Genomic DNA, 15,931 nt, shown 5'->3' with positions numbered 1-15,931 from the left:
TTGTGTCCTAAGGTTTTTATTAATTCATTTATTTGGTCTACAGAGCAGGGTAGAAACTAAATCACATGCTAATACGAATAATTTACGAGCATATTATGCAGTGCTTTACAGATTCAGACGCACTGTGAACTGCCCTTCATTTCTTTTAATCTCTCTCTGCATGACTAATTAGATGACCGCATCTCATCCCAGGGTCTCCCAAACAGTACCACCGGAGTCACTCTTTGGCTGGCCAAATCTCACGTTCAATTGCGTGTTTATAAATACATCTCACATATAACACGGTCATTTTAAAATCCATTAGCTGCAGTCGGCTCAGATTTAAGTGGATCTAAAATTGCTCTCCCCTGTCTATGCAAAGCCAAATACATCTCATCAAAATTATTGGGGGAAAAAAATAATTATAAAAGGTATATTCTGGTTTTTTCCTCTGATCCATTAATTGTTTTGATTTTCTTGATTCAGTTAGCTCCTCACCTGAGAATGTATTCAGCTAGAGAAGACTCTTATCTATTGAAACAAATGCTAAAATCACCATTGACCTTCATGCTGCAATATTGGGCCACAAGGCAATAAACAGATTTTACTAATGCAATGCAGTGCATAAACACAGCTGCAGGACTTGGGGAATCAAGTGGAGGCTAAGGTTTGCATCCCATTAAATCAATCCTGACTCAAACCATTGCTGGAGAAACACGATGCGTTTAGGGCTGTGTTACCCATGCTTCAGTTCACGAACAAAAGGTCTCTTTGCTCAGGAGCATTAATTTGGGGGCAAGAATTGGTGCTTGAGCCTTTCTTTGAAAGTCATCCTCCCATTGCTTCAAACAAGGCTACATTTTGGTTCATTGTCTCTCCACTGAGAGCAAGTTACAGGATTAAGAAAGTATTGCCTTGTCCCCTAAGCAGAATCTAAGCAATAGAGTCAGTTCCTCCATATTCTGTTTTAGCAAGGCAAGATATCCTTGAACAAATGTAACAATGATTAAAGGTGGCAACAATGTATTAAAAAATATATTTTCCTTAGATTTAAGGGAAAAGATCTAATTAATGATATTAAGCACTTTTTAAAGCGTGAAATCTGTTTCTGTATGTAGTGTAGCATGAGCAAAGGCAGGCAGGCAACCGACATTTACTATGTAAATTATCTCCACGCGGTGCTAAATCAATGAGTTTTTCTCCATAGATGCACATTCCAGGTTGCTCCCTATAATGACCTCAATTATACATGTCTTCATTGTGAAATTATGATTGCCTTTGGCGGGCTGCAAATGACAGCAGAGAAAAAGATTTCCATGATAAAACAGCACAACAAGTAATACCTGCTGGCATTAGTATGCACAGCTTGCAAAGGTGCAGTGCAGCTCCAGCTTAGCACCTTCAGAAATAAAATCGGAGCAGAGCAGGGGCCGAGGAAAATGTTCAACAATATCTTGACATTTTTAACAAGAAAAGGAATTAGTAAGACTTCGCGTTCTCAAATGTGTCGCCGTGGGACCTGGTATTGCAAGAAATTTAACAGAAGAACATCAGTGTGGCTACACCTGGGTCACCGACGGTCCGCAGTGCTTCACAGCGCCTCTCAGACTGAATGTTACAGCAGAGAGAAAAGGTGCGAGAGAGAGGACGGAGCGGTCCTTCCCCTCCGTAACCTCCCGGCCGACCGCTGCCGCGCAGGGAGTGATCCCTCAGCCTCCTGAACAGGGGAGGAAGGTTTGAAGATGGCACTGCCCTAATTCCTGGAGCGGCACAGTCTTCAGGTGCGGAGCTGCTGCCATCACAGAATCACTAAGGTTGGAAAAGACCTGTAAGATCACCAAGTCCAACCACCACCCCAACCCCACCATGCCCACTAAACCATGTCCCGCAGTGCCACGGCCACACGGTCCTTGAACACCTCCAGGGATGGTGACTCCACCACCTCCCTGGGCAGCCTCTGCCAGTGCTTCACCACTCTCTCAGCAAAGAAATTTTTCCTCATATCCAGCCTGAACCTCCTCTGGCACAACTTGAGGCCGTTTCCTCTTGTCCTGTCGCTTGTCACTTGGGAGAAGAGACCAACACCCACCTCTCTGCAACTCACCAAAGAGTTTGCAGTGTTCTGGCTGCCTTTTACTGACCTTCATTTTGTTCTACGTTTGGTGCAGTACCTGAGGAAAGTTTACTCCCGGGCCTCTGATATGCAGAGACACAGTTACACCCGTGCCTTCTTGAAGGTGGTTATTACGAAGGCTTTACCCCTGTCTCGAAGTATTAAAAGTTGAGTCAAAAATGATAGCATCCCATTCTCTGATGATAGCATCTCTCTGTGATGGCAGAGTAGTTGGCAGGAACCTTTTTTTATTTCCAGCTGGAATAGACTGAGGAGTTGCTTCAACTGAAACCCCAGGGAAGAGTACCAGGTTTGACATTACTTGATAAATATGATCAGCTAGGACTGATACTGGTTGAATCTATTGAATATAGAAAGCTCTTTTGCATGCATCATCCTGCAGAATTTCTGAATGAACATAAAATTGCTTATTTTAGGACTAAATTCCATTCCAGCCTGTGTTCTGCAAGTGAGCGCACTTTGAATATTACCCATTTGTTCTGTTCAGTTTTATAAGCCTGGTAAAAATCCTTTTATCTCCTAAAAATAAAATGAACAGTGTTCAATACTTAACCTAGAGGTTCTACACAAAATCATTATGGTGACTTGAATAATTTGTACACATAATCCAACTAGCATCAAGTATGTCTAAGCTCTGTAACTTAAGTACAAGATTCTGAGATTTTTAAAAGATTTTTCAAAAGCCCAGCACTCGCATCCTCTTAGGGAATCTCTGTTTCCTCCCCTCTACACCTGATTATGTAAGGAAATCCTTTCTACTGATAACAATAAAGCAATGACTGAAGCCACACAAAATAATCCTGTATTAGTAGCAAGGCTTTTAGACATTAATAAGATGCCCTCAAATGTACTGGTAATAATATGCCCTCAAACATACTCCATAGAAATACTCAGAAAAGGAGTGTATTTGTATTGTTAAAGTGGTCTGGACTAATTACATGCCCTGACATAAGAAGTCATCTCTTGGCCTGATATGGTTCATCCAAGAATGGCAGCTATGCAAAGTGTCTTCTTAATTAAAAGTTATTGTATTTTTCATTGGTGTGCTTCTAAAATGTAGAAGCAAAGCCTCTTTAACTGTGGTTTGGAAGATGGGCAGGGAGCCTGACATTCTACTGCAACAAAACACTCAAAAATGTTGCTGAAGAAGGAGCTGATGGGAGCCCAGCGTAAGCCAGGGTGCTCAAGACAGCGTGAGAAACAGCAGAGGGAATTAAGGAAAACAGCAGTAAGATGAAAAAACAATTCTCTCGTAAATGAATGACCCTCTATTTCATTTCTCCTCAAGAACAGGTGTCCTCATTAGCCCTACTCCATGCTACAAATGATTGTAATTATCAGTTCTTTATCCTGTTCTCCTGGTTTCGGCTGGGATCGAGTTAATTTTCTTTGTAGTAGCTGGTATAGTACTGTCTTTTGGATTTAGGATGAGAATAATGTTGGTAACACGCTGATGTTTTAGTCGTTGCTGAGCAGTGCTTACACCTGGTCAAGGGCTTTTCAGCTTCTCGCACTGCCCCGCCAGCGAGGAGGCTGGAGGTGCACAAGAAGCTGGGAGGGGACACAGCCGGGACAGCTGACCCACGCTGGCTGAAGGAATATTCCAGACCGTATGGCGTCACGCTGAACGGAAAAACCTGGGGGGAGTTGGATGGGGGGGGCGCAGCCGCTGCTGGGGAACTGGCTGGGCATCAGTCAGCGGGCGGTGAGCAATTGCATCGTGCGTCACTTGTTTTGCATATTCTTTTATCGTTGTTATTATTATTGTTTTCTTCTTTTTCTGTACTATTAAACTGTCTCTATCCCATCCCACGAGTTTTGCTCTTCCCATTCTCTCCCCCATCCCACCGGTGGGAGCGAGCGACACTTAGCTGCTGGCTGGGGTTAAACCACGACACGTCTCAAGTGCACTCCAAATATTTTAATCATAAAAAGGAGCTCTCTTTTATGCCAAAAATAGCTACATTATTAGCCTCTATGTGCTGTTTACATGCTTCCAGCAGCTGGGTGAGCCTGGTGGGATGGGACGTCACCACTCCCGTGGGCCACTGCCCGTGGTCCCGAGTGGCCGCGTCTCTGCTCTCCTTCAGCAGGTACCGAGGGCAACGTCTTTTCACGATGTGTTATCTATTCCCGGCTTTGTCGCTAACCTGCTCAGTGACCTTGGGTGGGTACTGTTCTCCTGCCCTTCCCAATCCTCCTCCGTTTCCCCATTTGGATTTTAAGGTTTTAGGTGTAGAAACTGCTTGATGGTCCGACTCTTCTCATTTTATGCCTATGGGAGCCACCACGACCCAAACAATAGCAGTAAGTTGGTCAAACATCCCTATTTTTGATCAACCGTTCATCAAAACTATAGCTACCGTTTCTTTTCAACAGCTTGTGCTCTTTCTAAAATAGCGCTAGGAATATTAAGTGGGAGAACGGCTAACTGCTGGCAGACACGACACGCAATGCTGTATTGATCTCTGCAGCCCAAAGTCAGCCTCAGATCTACAGCGGTGAATACAATTTGTGGCACATTCAATTAACTTCTTGCTTAGGTGGAAGAAGCAGGAAGAGAAAGGACACAGAGCTGTTGGGTACTGCTGCACAAGCAGGTTTTGCACTAAGTGTTCACAATCGGTTGCTAGACCAGCGCACTGAAGTGAGTCCTTCCAGGCTCCCCAAGGCTACTGAAATGGACTGAGTATTTTAGTGAACAGATTTAACAGATTTACTACTCAAGAGATGATAAAGCAATTTTTCCGTTAGAGGGTATGATGAGATGGAAAACGATGCTTGCAAAAGTAGATGCTGGGTTTTTTTATTTTTATTCCATGAACTTCTGTAGTGTAAGCCCCATAAAACAGTGCAAGATTTTCCCTCCGAAGCTGTTAACTTTTAAGGCAAAAACATCTTAAGCTGTGAACTGACACGATAAAAATGAGTGCTTGGATTCACTGAAAGCCAGCGCTTCTTCAGAGGGCTGGAAGAAAGTGCACAAAGCATTTAGATCTCACCAACGCAGATACACTGTAAGTGATACGCAGATCTCGTGCTGGTCGTAGAGATGAGAAGCAAGCAAGCAGGATGAAGAGTAATTTTGCCAGCTGATGGGAGGGAGTAGCCTGACCCCGTATGTCATTTTATAGCGTCAGCACTGCTTGAAGTGGTGTTTCCCAAAGCCCATGGCCTTGGGTGAGGCAGCATCAGTCTCATTGATGCCTGTTTTACCGCAGTTAATGCCGGTGGACGTGAGGAAGGAGGGGCCTTGGGGCCAGGAGAAGGGTGTTTCATTCCCCAGTCCAAGTTTTTGAGTTGGCTGAAGCAATGTAACACCAAAGTGCTGTGAACGTTCCTCGTTCATCTCAATGGGCCGTTGCTTTGAAAGACCGGTTTTCAGCATTTATATACAATATAGTTTTAAGGCTTTCCTATTGCAGAGCCTGTGAATGAGAGTAAACAAACACACCATCATGTGAATGATACAATCGGGTATGTGGCAGCTTTGACAATGTGGCCCGATGGCTCACCGCTGCTGAAATGCTTAATCATGACAGCCTGCGCCCACGGTAATCCTGGTATCAAACATCTTACCTCTCTGTGAGGCCACGCCTGCCAAAATACGCAGACGCACCTTGTAAGCGTTGGCCAGATGGAACTGATGTGGCCTTGGTGTGGTTTCAGAGGGATGTTGGCGTGGTTCTCAGTAAGGCCTGCCGCCTCAGGTGTTTCTTTTGTGTGGTACATGTAAGTCAAAATAGCTGAATTTTTTAATTGAAATAAAATATGAGAAAGCTTCTCACTCCTTGATTAGAAGAACACCTGTATCTCAGATGCCATAGGTGGCTGCATTTGGTAAAGGAGTTTTCGTGCTTGGTGACTTCCCAATACTTGGGCAATTTAAAACTGGGTTTGTTTATATTTCAGCGACAACAGTCTTACTTTAATTCTGCTTCTTCAGGGAAAGAACCTGACTCATTCTTGGCCTTTTCAAAGGGCCTTGGCAGGAGTCCTCTAGAGGAGCAAGCCCAGGCGGTCTCAAGCAGGAGAGCCTTTGCTTGCCCTCCGGTTGCTGACTGCTTTGTAGATTAAATGTTGCAGCCAGGTTTGCCAGAGGACCCGTCTTAGTGCCCTAACGCCCCAGCTACCGCTGGGCATCTCAGGAAAGTGATGGAGGGAGTTTTATTGTTGCAGATTCAATTTCTATGTCTCTGACTTGACTTTACTGTTTAGGGGTTTTTTTACAACATAGATATCCATCTGCTTGCCAGAATCCTTCAAAGTTATTCCTGGAACGAGGAAGAAGGAAGGCGGAGCGGGGAGAAGGGGAACGTCTTCCCTTTCTAGTATTTGGTATTATTCCTGTTTTGTTGCCTTTTGCAGAGGTGGTTCAGCTGAGCCTGCCAGAGGACCAGAAGGTCAGCGTAACCACCATCACGGTTGGCCTGAGCACGGTTCTGACGTGCAGCATCCATGGGGCACTGCGGCCCCCCATCATCTGGAAGCGCAATGGCGTCATCCTCAACTTCCTCGACTTGGAGGATATCAATGTAAGTCCTGAATTACTCTTGTCGTTTTCTTTTTAGGGCATTGAATATGACTTCATTTAACAGATGATAGTTTTAAGGGAACAAGTTTTATCTTGTTATTATTATGGAAAACTGGAAGCTGGCATGATATTTTGGTTTTATGTGAATATGTCTCAGGAATAAAAGAGAAACAACATGTGCACAGCTGAGAGTACGGGTACTTGGAATATGTTATTTTGAAGTTAAAACTCAGCACTGTAATAACCCAGCACTTATTTAGCACTGGTACTTCATCCCTTGTTGCTCATTCAGTTCGGTGCAGCCCGGGAAACCCAGGGGAAGGCAGCTCTACAGACCCTTAACTCCTCAGGGATCTCTTTCCCAAGACAAAGAAACAGGTTCATCAAGAGCATGAAACTATACATTTATGGTTGGCAATGAAATCTCTCCTCTATCTAAACCAAATGATACATTTTTATCTCTGTTCCTCCTGTTGCACTTGCCTTTCAGCCAATTCTCGTATCTCATTCCTCCACTACTATTTCTGATGAGAATTTTAAAAAATGGGATTATTCAGCAGGGTGTGGCAATACCCTTGCAGGAAAGACGACGAATCTCTTTTAATTCACAGTGCTGGTCTGATGTGTGAGTCATAGTTTGTAGTAAAAACAATACCTGAATAATGGTATAGATTTACTCATTTATTTAATAACATTTAATTACAGAGAGAGTGGAAAGTAGTGTACAAAAAATATGGTCTGTATTTCATTTCTTTTCGTATTAAAGTACACAGTAAATCAGGTTTTATTTTAATTACACTACAGCAAGAGTTGATTTATATTTTTGTTCGGCTCTTGTTAATTTGATAACCACAGTTCAGAGTTGTTACAGTCGATACTGCAGCTCCCTAAATTGTTGTGTATCCAGGATTTCTGAAATGTGAAAAATCTTTGTTTTACTCTTCTGCATTAATACAGAAAAATTACAGTGTACAGGACAGAAATATGCACTGCAACTCGGTACATTATTTGTTGACTCTACCTTAGCAGGAAAGTCGTGAGCACTATGTGTAGCTGACTACTGTGTGCACAAACTCAGTAATTACAACCATCTAAAGATTCTTTTCATCAAAGCAAGTATTACCCTTTTAAAATGCATTTCTTGTCGCCATTTGGAGCGTGACATTGAAATGCAACACGAAACCAGCAAACATCCCACTGCGGGATTGGCACAGGACTGTACAGGAACCGTAACGAGGATGCTCAGGATTGCACTGCCAGCCCGAAGCCGGTGTACCTGACCAGATTTCTTATAGACATCCATCAGCACCAGGGTTAGAATAATGACCTTCGGGTCACTGGCACTCAAAATACACAGAAACCTGCCAAGCTCCGGTGTGCAAAGTCAGGCGTTCCCTGCTGTAGTCGGAGCGTGGCATAGTGAGCTGTGCAGGTGGATGACCTGGCAGCTTACTGCCTGTACCGCCTCGTGCAAATATTCTTCAGAACAGATCTATTCCTTGACACAGATTAAGCTTAGTAAAGATTACACACGCTGCCAATGTGCTTAGTTTAATCTGTAGTGAGAAAATTCAACAGCTTTGTGTGATCAGAGTCTAGAAAGAGCCTTTTCTTTTGGCAGTTATATTCAGTAGATAGATCTGAGACACTGTGTTTTTAGGGTCAGTTTTGCTGGGCTCAAGACTGAGCTGGGGTTAGAAGCGAGGTTCAGCTCTTCTGAAATCTTATTTCCACACCCTCTGGAGGCTCACGAGCGGTCTTAGAATTTTTTGGCCAAAAATAATGAAAATTCCAGGTATTTATCTTTCCTTTATGAAATTTTGGTTATGATCACATTAATCTTAAAAGATTAGAAGTTTATGTGTGAACTGGACACAAAATGACAGTCCAGGAATTGGAGTAGAAACACATCCTTGAAGGTTAGATAGCACGTGGCTCTGAGGCTTCATTTGCAACTCCTAGTATTTTAAATAGAATTTTCAGGAGTACATTTTCAGGCTGAAATGTCACTTCCTCCCTAATTTAGTGCTGGCCCAAGTGGCTTTCTGGTTTACTTATAAGTAATTCTCTTTCTCATTGATTATTAAATGTTAAGAGGAAGAGTTATGTCCTCGCACATAAACTGACTGGTTCCTGAATGATTCAACACCTCCTAGGACAGCACCATGCAATACAGCAGAAAAAAAAATAACCACTTTTTGATCTGCTTGAGCTAGTATATCACCGAGAGACTATATCAAAGGAGCACTCTGAGATTCTTCCAAGGAGGAAACAGAGGATTTATGCCTGAATTTTAATGTTTCACGTGTCAGTTTATGACCTCTATCACCTTGTTGTGTAACACCTGCTAGTAGTGCACATCAACTTTTTTTATCTAATAAACACCTCCACACCTTTTTCATCTTTAATTAAACTGTAAAGTTTTTGATGTTCTGTATATATCACTGCCATCTGTATTCTGGTCGGGTTACTTGAGGTGATGCGATTTGGGGATTACCATCTTTTATCTTCCCTCTTCCATGATGGGCAATCTGTAGGACTCTTGAGCTCAGGCGGTGTGTCCCCTCTCTGGCTACTGAGGACGGGCACCTGCACTTGTTCGTGGCAGGGATGAAGAGATGGTCCTTCAGCTGGTAAATCCGGTCTTTTTATTTAGATGAACCACAAGTTTAAGAAGTCCTGTACTCGTGGGGCATGAGCCACGTTCATCTGCAGCGTGAACACGCTCGTGTTTGGGGCTGATACGTGCGTGTAGCATGGACGTTTGAGGTTTGCAGTGTGAAAATATGTGCAGCCATGCGTGCTCAGCAGCATGGGTCGGGGTGGGTGGCAGCAGGCAGTTCAAAGCTTCAGCCTCTCGTGGGTACAGAAACTCACATTAAACAATAATCTATTTGAAGGCATTGACAGCAGGAAAGTAAAGGCAGCGTGCTTCTTAATACACTTGAAGTCAGTTAATTAAATTACTTCAGTTTTCTTTTAGTACGCCTCAAGCAGAAACTCAATTGCATTTCTGCTTTTCACAATAAGGTTAGCAATTTGGCTAATTGGAAGTCCAACAGGAGATTAATTGTACCTTTTTAACTTCAAGAAAATCCTCCCTGCTCCTGGCACAGTGGTAATCACATACAAACCTACAGGATATTCACACACTTGGAAAAATCTTCGTATTATATTTCAATTAAACTCTTTCTCTTCTAAATGCTAATTCAAGAAATCAGATGAAAATAGAAGCTTAACACTTGAAGAAACAGAATCCTTCCAACTAGGTGTGAGAGTGGCACAGGAGAGGCATCGCTGAAAAGTCCTCCGTGGCTTTAGTCTCTCCAGAAATGGTTGACTGTGTTCCAGATTAATACTAGAAGTGACAAAGACGGTCAACAAAAACCTAGATAATCCTAAATTTGCGCAGAACTGAAAGGTTGAAGATTACTATAAAGCCTGGTTGTTTAAGTGCATTACTTAAATCATTTTTATGTGATATCTTGATTGGCAACAAAATATTAATAATTTTTCATTGCTCTCTTAATCAGAAGCTTTCATAAGCAACATATTAATAATTTCTCTTGTCCTGTCTGTGAAGAACTCTGTTAATGAGTTGTCACATAGCTGTTGCAAAAGAGCCATCTTAATGGTACATGTAATTAAACAATTTTTCTTGCAAACATTTAAGATTGCTTTTAGCATAAAAATATTATTTATCCATAAATTACCCATCCATATTATTTATCCATTAGAAGTCTCTTTGCAGCTATGCTTTAAAAAAGTCACATTAACTTCTCTCATGCAGAAAATAACTATGATGTAGCTGAAACTGATAAGATTGTGATAGCTATAAATTGATTTCTGACTACAAAGAGTGAAGTGGTTAAAATGTGTCATCTTTCAAAATAATATACTTTTGTCCCCTAGGAACAAGCAGTATGTTTTCCCAAATATGTGATTATGACAGCATTCCTCAATTTGGAAATATAATAGACTCCTCATGGAGTCAAATATATTTATGCAATATTTATAGGATATTGTTTCATGTGATTTGACATTATCTCCAGAGAAACATACGTAAATTTATAAACAAAATTTATAAACAAAAGTTACTTCTTCAGAAGAATGGTGAAAGCACACATAAACAATAGAGAAGAGAATATTACCATAAGAAAACAAATGTTACGGAATACAGGTAGATAAGAATTTGGTGAACTACCAAGCGTAACACAGGTAGCTGTAACGTAAATTCATGAGTGTCTTTCATTATTCATTTCATATTAATCCGTACACTTTAACTCAAATCTGCATTAGATCATTAGTTCCAAGATAAGCTGTTCTTTACAGATGATTGGAATACAGGTTTCTTCGTTTCTGCTGATGCAGAAGGGGGTTAAAGGCAGGGGAGCGAGAGTGCTTTGCAACTACTTTATGACTTGTCTTTCTCCTTCCTTGTTTGATGAAAAACCAATCATTGCCCTTAAAAAAGCATGTTCCCACGAGTTAACAAAATGCAGCATATCATTTGTTTACTCTTGTCACTTGTGTGTATCAATCATCTTGCACAAAGTACATGGAGAAATGTCCTGTAAGAAGTCCACGTGCCAAATTCTCAGTCTTGAATGTTCCTGTCCAAAAGACCCCGCGCACCACCTTCACACATATTCAGTGTTGTATTATGGTGTCGGGAAGTCACGCAGGCTGAAAGGCGGATGGGTTGAAGCTGTGATGAAACAAGTCCAGGGTCCGGGGGAGGAGCAGTTCATCACAAGGACCGAGTCCCCGGTTTGGGGAACGGCTGAGCAGCGGCTGATGGGAGCGCAGCAGCGTGTCCTGCTAAGGCTCGCCCAGTTCCCACATGTCTCCTCTGCCATTGCCTTCTGTCAGGGGAAGGAAACTCGGCTGGAGAGACCTCTGCTCTCACCTTCAGCCATGTTTGCTTTTGTTAAGGCCATGTGAAGAAAGTCTGAGTTTTGCTGCTGGGGTTCCTGTCATCACCCAGGACCCCGGAGGCACCTGAGATACATGGGCTGAGCTTGGAGATGTAAGTCCCTGCTTGGAGGAAAAGGAGTGATTCTCTTCTCCAAACAGGTTTTCCTCCTCCCCATACAAATCTGTGTGCCTTATTCCAGCTGAATCCAAGCCTGCCTCCATCTCTGCCCACCAAACCTCTGCCAGGTCCACGCTGCAAAGAGCGTGTGGAGGCGGCAGAAGTGAATCTGGGGGGGCACAGATGACCTCCTAAATCATTGATTGCTCATATTCCACATCTACCTGTGCACCCGGGAAGATTCACCTCCCTGTATATCTCGTGGCTCTAACAAGATCTATGCCTCCCTGCCCTGATAAGCATTTCATGCATGTTCATTTAAATGTCCGTTTTTCCATGTATAATATTTGAAACGCAAAGCAAATGGCCAACCTTTAAAGTGCAAGTCACTTGGATTAGATTTCTCATTAAAACAGGCTGTATGAAGGCGATATGTCCTCGTTGATGTTTTTAATGTAGTTTCACTGTTAAATAATAAAAAGATCATGTGTGAATAACCCCACTTAATTCCCTGCTAATAGAAATTGGGCCGTTAAAATGATCAAACCTTGTGTCGTCCTAGATGCTGCAGTAATACAGTCATGGGAGTAAATTATAGGAAGTTGCATGTTTAGAGCCAAGTTTTTTCTCTTTCAAATCGAAGTTTAAGAAATTGCACAGTGCTTATAGTATCTTAGGTCTTTGCAGGCTCTAAAATAGAGGTTAAGTGGAAAATTAATACTTAGAGTATTTTCAGAATATATAGTCTCTCACTTTGCTATGATGAAGTTCACAGAACTTGTATCCACTTGGGCCTTCACTGGAATAGCTCATTTGTCAGTCACAGACCAAAGTTTGTATGTGATGATTCCAGATGCAGAAATACCTTCATGGAGACAACAGAGTTGTTCACCTGGTCCTAAATACCCAGTGGAGTTTAAGGCTCCACCTTCCTAAACAGCCCTGTTTTGTGGGGGAAGACGTTACTCTTAGCAGCATGGGGTTGTTTTGGTTTGCTTGCATTTTTTAGAGACGTATAGGGCACATACCTTGTGAAATTTTTGAGAAACTTGAGATGTTAGATGCAACTTCTCCTATAGATGAACTGCATGCACTCCATCTGGGTGTTATAACAGAAAAGCAGAATTATGAATACAGTGTGAATCTTCTAAAAATGAGCAAGAAGAAAGGAGTGAGCCCATCTGCTGTGAAGTATTAAGGTAACTAGACTGGCACGCTTAAAAAAAAAGTGTTAGAAAAAACTTGAGACTGAGATGAATTAGGACTCTCTGAAATCAGTTGTACTCTCCCATACCTGCTCTGACTGTTGGAACTGATAATCGAATTACAGACCAAAATCCATGAATCCCAATTATCTGCCTCTGTACTGTAGGGAGAAAGTTGGAGTTCGTGAATATAATTTCCTCCCAAGATCGGTACTTACCTGTTCAGTCATGGTCTTTGCATTTTTCTGAAATGTCCAGTAGATCCAATTAATAGAACCATTTCACTAAATCCCTGGTATGCTAATTCCTCCCTTCCAACAGCTCCAGCAGGATGACCTACCATTGATTTTCCTTCTTGTATTGTCTCTGAGTTTCTCAGGATATGAAAGTCAGCCATGTTTATAGATACTATAATTGCGCAGCTATCTAAGAAGTTCGTTTCCATACGTTGAAGCCAAAAACTTTTTTTGCTCACCAGCGAAGTCTTATGTTGTGCTAAATTCTTTGAGCAGAAAAACAAGAAAAGAGAAATTAATACCCCATCAGGCTGTGTTTGCAATAGTTTTCTGGCATTTGCTTAAGGCTGAATTTTTCTCCCTCTGAATTACTTAAGTGATAGCATGTGTAAAACCAAGAACAAATAATATTAATGAAGCATAAGTTCTCGGCTTGTCTCTGGAAGTGAATTATTAAAAGCACCAAAGAAAGTGATTTAAGACCCCATGACTAATTTAGTTTTTATTATTTTTGTATGAATCACTCATGAATCTATTGTAAGAAAGATCAAAGACATTTGATCAGTGAGGAGAAATCATTTTCAAAGTGGTAGCCGTTGTTGTAGATTTTGCATAATAATAATCTCATTAAATGCTTGGGTACATTTTGTTTTAAAACCCTGTAAACATTATCAGAAAGAGATTTCTAGGACTCTGAGGATCAGGCAAGCTTTTTTAACCTGAACTAGTTAATACATTTTCATTGCTGTGCTGGTTACTATGAAATTGTGATGGCGTTTCTCTTCGTCTAGTGGAAAACCAGTGACACCAGCTAGCCCCAGTGCCTGGACTGGTTTTGTCAGTAGGCGCTGAGACCGCATGGGGAAGGCTCCCAGCTTCCCCGGGCTTGGCGGAAAGGGCCGAAAGGGAAGGGTTTAAAAGTGAAGCGAATTACTATTATTTTTTAGAAAGAAAACCCAGCAACCGGTGGGATTCTCCTAAGAGAAAAAAGCACTCGGGGAACTCCATTCCCTCTGTCGTTAGTTCTGCTATGAACATTTTTAAATCAGCACGGCGAGGGGGTATCGACCGTCTTTGGGACTCATCCCCAACGTATATTAGGGAGCATTCAATGTCTAACTGGGGGGGGTTAAAATCACTGTGTAGGTTTAAAATCGCATGGGCTGGGCAGCGGCTGCCGCCCGGGGAGCATGTACCCCATAGTGCCGTACTGCGGCGTGACGTGTGCCGAGAGCTGGGGAGCTCGTCTGGGTTTGTGTCACTGGGACTTCTTTTTATGTTCCTTCTTCTAAAAGGCAAGTATTTTTTTTCTCAAGTAACTGGAAGTTCTCCTACAAAATAATAAGCCTGAATCTACTCTATGCTAATTCCTCTTCTTACTCAGACTTCCTGGAAAACAAGCCATTCTCTTTGCCAAAAATGTAAAGGGTTTGAAATACGTTTCCATTCTGGAACAACCCTACGACGTGTTAGAAAGCTTCATGAAAAAGCATCTGAAATGGGTGGAACAGGGGGGTGGCCAGTGCCCCGCGCTCCCCGGCATCGCCCCGGCCGCCGGCTCGGCAACCCTGGGTTAATGTGGGCTCCCTCTCCGCCGGCTGCGTTCCTGGGTGTCAGAGCAGGAGATTTGTGGCATTGCAATCTCATATTGGATTTCACTCGAGACAGAATGTGAACGAGATTTACAAGCAATATGCAATGTTTTACACATTTCTAAGCGCGGTGTCTCCGAGCCACGGCAGATTGCATGGCCAGGGAATGCGTTAGAAGGGAGGAATGGGATAAATAAATATGAAAAATCTCCTGTTTGGAGAGATCGATGTCTTGGGTAATCAGCAGTGATGGAAAGGAAATACAATACAAAAAAAAAGTACGTATCCATTTTCTAGGATCTGCTTTGTTATTTTTGAAATTGACTGTGTGCAGTAGCAACTTTTTTTTATTATTTTGTAGATTACCGAGCTGTTACCAATTTAAAATGCAAGGTGGTGCATTTTTTTAATCTTCAGAAGTTAAAACGTATTCTGAGGTCACTTAATCAGTCCTTTATTTGAAGGGTTACTGGAAGACATAAAAGACGCTTGTGAAGGGCAGAGAACTTTTTATTCAAAAGAGGGAGAGAAAACATGAGACCAACTGCTGGAGAAGTCAATTTATCATCTACTACTAGTCGACCATATCAATTATGAGAAATTACAAGCATAGTTTCCTGAATTTTCTTTTTTACCAGAACGTGTAACATTATTTTATAATGAAATTCATAAAATAGAGGTGATGAACACCCTATCCTTATCTGGCCACTTTCATGCAAGGCTCGTCAGTTTGTGGGGTTAGAATGGTTTCTGCCTCTATTTTAATCACTTCTGTTTCTTCCTCCTCACAAGAAAATTCACCTTCTGTGGTAAACGAGGAAAACCATGTCTCGGAAGTTACTTTTTTGCCTTTCTCCTGGTTGCCTCTCCTTTTTCATGGGATGATACATAAAAATGCCTTTTCAGTTCACCGTTGGGCGTTGCTGGGGTAGGAGTAGGGCAGTCCCAGCTCCTGGGGGGTGTGCAGCACTTGCTGAGACTCCTGGACAGCCCCGAGATACTCTGCTTTATAAGTGGGATAGTTTTAGGGCGAGAAGAATTATGTTACGTCAGTTTTATAGATGTTTATGGTTCCCTCTGACTGCGTTCAGGCCGATGGTGAATTGGAAACCTGGCTTTGCAAGTAAAAGTCATCTGAAAAAAGTCAAAGCACATGACGTGTTTCCTCTGCCTTTTTCCAGCATGAATTCTTCCCGTTCCCTCTGCCCACCCCATC

At 42.2% G+C, this 15,931-nt stretch overlaps 1 protein-coding gene across 2 annotated transcripts in view; it reads left to right on the top strand.

Moving 5' to 3' along the window:
• Positions 1-15,931, top strand: part of FSTL4 (follistatin like 4) — a 234,106-nt gene that overhangs the window by 187,783 nt on the left and 30,392 nt on the right. For both annotated transcript variants that reach the window (XM_059825442.1, XM_059825440.1), the window contains one exon: positions 6,482-6,648. In XM_059825442.1, coding sequence (XP_059681425.1) covers positions 6,482-6,648 — 167 coding nt within the window. The remainder of the gene's footprint in view (positions 1-6,481; positions 6,649-15,931) is intronic.

Source organism: Gavia stellata, chromosome 16 (assembly GCF_030936135.1).
Source record: "Gavia stellata isolate bGavSte3 chromosome 16, bGavSte3.hap2, whole genome shotgun sequence".
NCBI classification, from domain to species: Eukaryota; Metazoa; Chordata; class Aves; order Gaviiformes; family Gaviidae; genus Gavia; species Gavia stellata.
This window is presented reverse-complemented; position numbering and strand designations above follow the sequence as displayed.